General features: G+C 32.1%; 1 protein-coding gene across 2 annotated transcripts; it reads left to right on the forward strand.

Annotated features, from left to right (window-relative positions):
* Nucleotides 2,794-6,643, forward strand: LOC107624333. Of its 2 annotated transcripts, none has more exons than XM_021114193.1 (9): nucleotides 2,794-2,962; nucleotides 3,057-3,152; nucleotides 3,608-3,641; nucleotides 4,560-4,602; nucleotides 4,980-5,075; nucleotides 5,281-5,334; nucleotides 5,436-5,501; nucleotides 6,166-6,244; nucleotides 6,348-6,643. In XM_021114193.1, exons 1-9 carry the CDS (start codon nucleotides 2,885-2,887, stop codon nucleotides 6,423-6,425), a joined length of 624 nt encoding a protein of 207 aa, XP_020969852.1. In that variant the 5' UTR covers nucleotides 2,794-2,884; the 3' UTR covers nucleotides 6,426-6,643. The 2 variants fall into 2 exon arrangements, with proteins under 2 accessions (XP_020969852.1, XP_016182320.1); XM_016326834.2 differs by having other exon boundaries at nucleotides 2,795-2,962; nucleotides 4,551-4,602.

Consider the following 7,469-nt stretch of genomic DNA (forward strand, 5'->3'; position numbering starts at 1 on the left):
CGTTTAATTTGTACGACACAAAATAAATAATATAACCTATTTAATTTACTGAAATATCATCATAATATCATTTATACAGTAAAGGAGATAAAGATAAGTGTAAACATACACTAATAAATATAAGGATGCTACACATTCATGTAACTATATAACCAAGTTGGCTCAACACCAAAAAAATCCAATATCATTAAATGAAACGTGAAATACACGCGCCTAACACACACGAAATCGCTCTTACCCAACGCTTCTTCTCCCCCATTCTTCTTCTTCTCCCGCGCTCCTTCTTCTTCTTTTCACGCTCGTTTATGCACGGAGCGTCACGCTCGTTTATGCACGGAGCGTCACGCTCGTTTATGCACGGAGCGTCTTCTTCTTCGCGTTCCTCCTTCTCCTCCTTTTTCGCGTTCCTTCTTCTCCTCCTTTTTCGCGTTCCTTCTTCTTCACGTGTTTTCTCCTTATCGTCATTCTTTTTGTTGTTGTTGCTACTGTATTTTTTTGTCTTTTCCTCCTTCTCTCTCTGGTGAAGAAGCAGTAGAAGGTGAGGAAGAAGAGTTTTGAATAGTGCAGAATGAACCGAACAAAATGCAATTGTATAGTACTAAGTAAACAAAACATAATCCATTATATAAAATCAAATTCACACAGCTTTCTGTAGAATGAACCGAACACAGTACTAATGGTGAACCAAACACAATATTCATGGTGAAACAATTGTATAGTACTGAGTAAACGAAACATAATCCATTATATAAAATCAAATTCAAATAACTCTGCCTACAATTTACATATTATCAATTCAATTCAGTACACATCCGTTCATTTAATTCAATTCAAATTAGCAATTGCATTCCATTCAATTCGATTCAAAATTGAATAATCCAAACTTTGTCAGTTTGATTCGTTTCAGAAGAGTAATCCAAATCGCTCTCCTGTTTACCAAAAAATTATGAACCCCCTAAACACTGAACCCTAAACCCTAAACACTAAAACCAGAACCCTGAACCCATAAATCCTAAATCCTTAAAACCCTAAAATCTAAACCATAAACCCTAAACCCTACACCCTAAAACCTAAACCCTAAACCCTGAACCCGAACCCTAAACTCTGAACTCTGAACCTGAACGCTAAACCTTGAACCCGAACCCTAAACACTGAACTCTGAACCCTGAATGCTAAACCCTAAACCGTAAACCCTAAACCCTGAACCCTACCGTAAATCCTAAACCCCATAAAATCCTGAACCCTAAACCCTAAACCCTCAACCATGAACACGGTGAACCGAAATTAATACACGGGGAGAATCGAAAGTTTGAAACACACTAAACCCCTGTACACTGAACCCTGAACTCATAAACCCTAAACCCTAAAACCCTAAACCCTGAAACCCTATTGTCATTCTTTTGTTGTTGTTGCTGCTGTATTTTTTTTGTCTTTTCCTCCTTCTCTCTCTGGTGAAGAAGCAGTAGAAGGTGAGGAAGAAGAGTTTTGAATAGTTCAGAATGAAACGAACACAGTACTCATGGTGAACCGAACACAGTACTCATAGTGAATCGAACATAGTACTCATGGTGAACTGAACACAATACAATTGTATAGTACTGAGTGAACGAAACATAATCTATTATATAAAATCAAATTCAAATAACTTTGTCTACAATTTACATATTATCAATTCAATTCAATTCAATTCAGTACACCTCCGTCCATTTAATTCAATTCAAATTAGCAATTGTATTCCATTCAATTCAATTCAAAATTGAATAATCCAAACTTTGTCAGTTTGATTCGTTTCAGAAGAGTAATCCAAATTGCTCTTCTGATTTGAAGTTGAGTCATTTATTGTTTCGATTCAGAAGTGCAGATCGAAGAAGAAAACGAAGAAAAATAGGAAGAAGATAAATGCAACCAGATCGAAATAAGAAAACGAGAAGATGAACGCGACCAGAGGAGAACAACGAAGGCAATGTAGATCAATAAGGAAGAACGCGAGCAGAGAAGAATAAGAAGAAGAAGAAGGAGGAGGTTTACGTTGCAGCAGAAGGTTTACGTTGAGCAAAATTTTAGGTTGCAGCATGTTATATGTAACGCGTGTATGACAAATGACTGAATGAGTAAAAGGTGAGAGACACGCGTGTGGAGAAAATTACTTGGTTAACAACTGTGTAAAAAATACATAGATGCAAAATTTTTTCGTAATAAATATGTATTAGAGTTCAGGGCTTTTATTCGTTACATTTTTTAATTTTTGAGTTCTTTTAGTCTTTTCGAGTGCTTTTATTGTAATAATTGAGTTATTTTAACTATGATGGATGCACATTGGGATGACATAAACAAAATTGAATGTGTCATGGCAAATTATTGGGTCTTGGCTTTGAGGTTAGTAAATATGTGTTATTGTATGTTTTTTATTAATTTTAATTTACATTTAAAAAAAAAATAATTTAATAATTTTTTAAATTAATTTTAGCTTGTAAATATTGTTCTATTTTACTTGTTATGTTTGTGGTGACAACATAATTTAGGATTGTTATTGTTGCTAATCATTTTAGAGATTTATTTTAAATCACTTAATTAAATTTTTATTTAAAGAAAAAAACTTGTAGTCTCTATTATAAATTTCTATGATTATGAATTTGTTATTGATTTTTTTAACTAACAGAGGTTTTGCCTCTTACTTTCAAGGCATGTTAGCCACATTTTTTTTCTATTGGATGTCATTTTGGTATTTTTTATTACTTGAAGGAGGTGGATTTGGGTGAGACGATATAATTTAGGAATTTTATTTTCGATATTATACTAATTTCTATATTTAATGCATTCATGATAATATAATAAATTAATAAGTGATAACTGATAACTGTGTCTCAATTCTCAAGTCTCATCGATGTTTATTTCTATGAAGTTTGCAGTTGCATCACACTGCAATCCCAGCCTTCTTTTTCATCAACACCATCACCATCAGGTACTTCATTTCACTCCTACTTTTCTCCTTCAAATTCATCGCCAACATTTCCTCACTTCGTTTCGTTTACCATTTGGATATGTCTCAAGTTTAGGGTTTCGGCGATTTCAGCGGTGGCTCCTCCCTAAGAAGACGCACTAGTACCCTAAAATTACAAACAACACTTTGCTCGACTTACACCAATGACAATGTATGTAGTTTCATCTCAATTTGTCTCTTCAACAATAACTTCTTTATTTTTATGATTTTTCGTGTTTTTGATTAATAATTTTGCGGTATAATATCTTATGAAACTTTTAAATAAGGTATTCTGTCATTTGTTCATTTTCTTAATTCTTAATTATGAAACTTTCTTCCTCGTTGCTGATTTAGTTCAGGATCTCTCTTTTTCATTTTCCATTTTTTTGGGTAGAAACTCCGGTGCAAACGACTTTACGTGAAGTTGGTAGTTAAGAGCAGTTAAATGATTTGACTGAGTTGACTAAATTTTTATCTAACGATTTTCAGTTATCAACTATGACTGCACTTAAGTTTTCACTCTTTTTTTTTTCTTTTTGGCGGTGTTTTTTTCCCCTTCACTTTGTAGTTTGTACTATCATGTTTTTACTGATTGGATTGTCTTATCTATCATTGGTGCAAGGTTAGGCATATGAATTGTCAAGTGCAAACAGCCATGAAGGTATTCTACTTTCAAGGAGTATGCAGTAATTAGGACCTGTTCATTACAATATTCTAAATTTCTGGTTACCATTTTAAGTAGAAGACGTTACTTGATGTGCAAATTATTTTGGGTTTCAATTTCAATTTCCAGTATGGCCTTTCATGTTTGACGATTTTGAAAGTTGCAACGTGCTGGACAGTAGTAGCCATATTATGAACCTTTATCTATTACAATTTACTGTAATGGACCAGAGGATTGCTTTCTGATTTTTGGTGAAACATGTAAAATTTCTGTTGGAGCTTTGCTTTCAAATTGACCAAAAGGAAAACTTAGAGGCTGCTTGGTTGTGTCTTCATTTTCTGTTATAATTTTCAATGTCTTTTGTTTCAAGATTTTATTGCTTCACTGTTTTCTTTCTAAAATCCTGGAAACATAAAGCAGTAGAAGTAAAATACAGAAAATGGAAATGCAAACTACATAGGCTCTTATTGTTTGTCAAGGATAGATGTCTGTCGTATCTTGTCTCCTGCAACTGAAAATAAATATGAATGCATATATTAATTTATTTAAGTTATATCTCTCAAACAATAGTGCAACCCCATTCCCCGATAAACTAAATTTGATACATTTTTGGTCCTAATGTTTTGTGGCCTGGGCCCAATACTACCTTGTTTTCTTGAAATTTTCTTGTCTTTTCTTTTTAGTATTCTGACTTTCTGAGGTTAGACTTGTTTGAGAAACACATGAGGACTGAATTTCCATTTTGGTCATCTGATTTATGGAAAGAGAATTTTGAAATTTTATTATTCTGCTCAATTATTAGGTAAATAAATATGTTATTGTGTGTATTAATATCTTTGATCCTTGGTATTGTTTAGCTTTGGAATCGTTTTTTTAAGCTTGATAATAATGACAAGATGTTTTTAGGTTCCAAAGAAAGCGCAGAGAGTAAGAAAGGAGAGTCATCCACGAGCAATGAGTATGTGCTGCTTTTGCTATAATACATTTCCATCAGTTATGAGGGACTAGAAATGCTTTATCTGGTAAATATAGTATGCTTATGTGTATGTTACTTTCTGCTCTATCAATTGATTCTTGATTGTACTGACTCGAGTGTTCCATCCTTCAAATCTCCCCCTGGTCTAGTTCATGGCATTTTACTAGTCTTCCTTACATTGTGAGAGACGGACTAATCATTTGATACCCATTTTATTTCTCATTTTTGAAAATAAAGTAACCAAACTCTAAAATAACACGAGTACAGGACTTCATCACTTTGCCATTGTGATGGAGAATTAGCATGTATCTATATAATACCCTCTTTACAAAATTATAACCCCCTTATTTGTTTGCTAGGATCCTGACGAAATTGAGGAGATATGGAATTTCTGGAATCCTGTCCTATGGACTTCTGAACACTGCATACTATCTCACGACATTTCTTATCGTATGGTATGTGAACATTTGTCCCTCTAACATGGTCTGTGGTTTTCTTTTCCTCTTGTTATTCCAATTCATGTATTGAATAATACTTTTATACTTCTTATCTAATTTTCTTCATAAGGTTGGGGCTTTTCTTCCATCCCTTAAGTACTTGGAACTTTGTAAATTGTTTAAAAATCACTCAAATTAAGAATATATGCTTCATGTTTGTTAGGTTTTACATTGCTCCAGCACCAGGAAGGATGGGTTATCTAGCTGCTGTAGAAAGGTAAGAACATGTTGCTGGTACGGTGGTACCACTCCCATGTTTCTCTTGTTCGCTTTGTAAAACAATGATGGTTAACAATGACCATTCAATGTTATGTTTAGATTTCTCAAAGTGATGGCCATGGTGTGGGCTGGTAGTCAAGTTACCAAACTTATCAGAGCTGGAGGGTGAGCTACCTGAATCTTTCATATTTTTAACTGTGTAATCCATGTAAATATGCTGTCTTGTGAGTTAATGATATACTACCTCTGCCCTCAATAATTGTCAAATTGAAAAAAAAAAAATGATACATCCAGAACTTATATGTCCGCCTTTGTTGATCTTGTTGCAAAACTATTTATATGGATGATTGTGTTAGGCTTTCGAGGACTGGTCATTTTGATTGTAAACTTTGTCCAAGTAATGTAATGACAGCATTTTAGATTGCCATGAATCTTTGGGATCACAACTGTTTAAAACCATATGCTTTGTCAATGTGTATAAATAACCTATCTTTGTAAGCTTTTTTTTTTTTTAAAAAAGGGTTATCTTTGTACTGTTGCCATTTCATTTTTATGAATTATGGTTGTTTGCTTGTTTGCATCCGTCTGCATATGTACAAATAGGAAAATCTCTTTTTTTGGTACTCAGTCTGTTCTAAAATATGTCACTTTTGAATTTTGGTATTCAAAACTCAATGTACTCGGATACAAAATTTATGTCCAGATACATTATTAATGTACTAAAGTTTTAAAATGAGATATATTTTGAAATATAGAGTAATTTTAAATGAATCAAATTCTGAGATGAGTGCACGTTTTGTTACAAATGATGGAGTTACTTGTTATGCAGAGCATTGGCGTTGGCGCCATTTGTTGATAGAGGATTATCATGGTTTACTGCTAAATTTAAGTTTCAATCACAGGGAAAGGTAACTTTCTATAACTTGAATTTCATTCTCTACCCCTTCCTTTTCTTTATAAGCTTGTCCTTTGAATTTCTTGTTCTAAGTTATTCAATTTTGCAATCTGCAGGCCTTTATGACAATAGTGGGATTCTGTGTTGGATTGGCCATTATCTTATTTTTGGTCATCACACTGCTCTGGGCTTGATTCAGTTTCTTCTTTTATTTATTTAGATTTTGTTACATGACAGCGATTAGGTATGATTGTGAACAATCAAATTTATTTTCCTCATTTTATATTTAATTATATATTATTACAATTGTTAGAGAAATTATTTTTTACACTTACTGCTTAAAATGGTTGTATGAATAGAAGCATTCAATTGATTAGTGGTTGGTGTATATGAAAAAAAAAATGTTGCCTCTAAACAAATCAAATGAAACTTAAAGAAAAAATGAACACAATTTTTTTCAATAATAATTGGTTGTGTTATAATGGTAATAAATTGAGGTAAAATCACATGTTTCACTATCATGTTTTATTATATTCTACCAACAAAAATCGAGCATTTGTTAAATGAAATTTATAAAATCATTAAATTAAAAAGGGAGATCTCAATTCTCAATCCATAAATTGCTATCACGGGCAAACTTTAGCGTTAGTGTGTGTGATTTGAGGGGGAAAACTTTGTTGAAAATTTTGCAATGTTAATTTGATATAATTGTTAAAAACGAGGTAAGGGTTCCGATTGAGCCACTAGTATTGTTTTCCCTAATTTGATTATAATTTTACCCCAAGGAACAAGGATAATATTACCTCTGATATGGAAAATTCATATATAATTATCTTCGTATGAAATTAATAATTAATAACTATTAAATAATAATTTAGTCAAATCTATCAAATTATTTAACCGTTTTTAGCTATCAATTTTAGATAAAGACAATTCTACGTGAATTTTCATCTATAAAAATTATTCTTGTTCTATGACCGTTTTTAGCTATCAATTTGTCCATCTTGGTAGACAGTAATCTACTACTAAACTATTTTTAATAACGTATTGATAAGTTAATAATTATACTATTTTATGTTCATTGCATAAATTATCTGCAAATCAATGTTTGTATAAAAAATTTTAATTCATCAAAATTAAATTCATAAGAGTTTTTTATTATATAACAAAAAATAGATAAGTAAATTGAGAAATTCTATGAAAATACTATAAACTCTTAAATTATTCTTTATGACTAT

Source organism: Arachis ipaensis, chromosome B10 (assembly GCF_000816755.2).
Source record: "Arachis ipaensis cultivar K30076 chromosome B10, Araip1.1, whole genome shotgun sequence".
In the NCBI taxonomy this organism is placed as follows: Eukaryota; Viridiplantae; Streptophyta; class Magnoliopsida; order Fabales; family Fabaceae; genus Arachis; species Arachis ipaensis.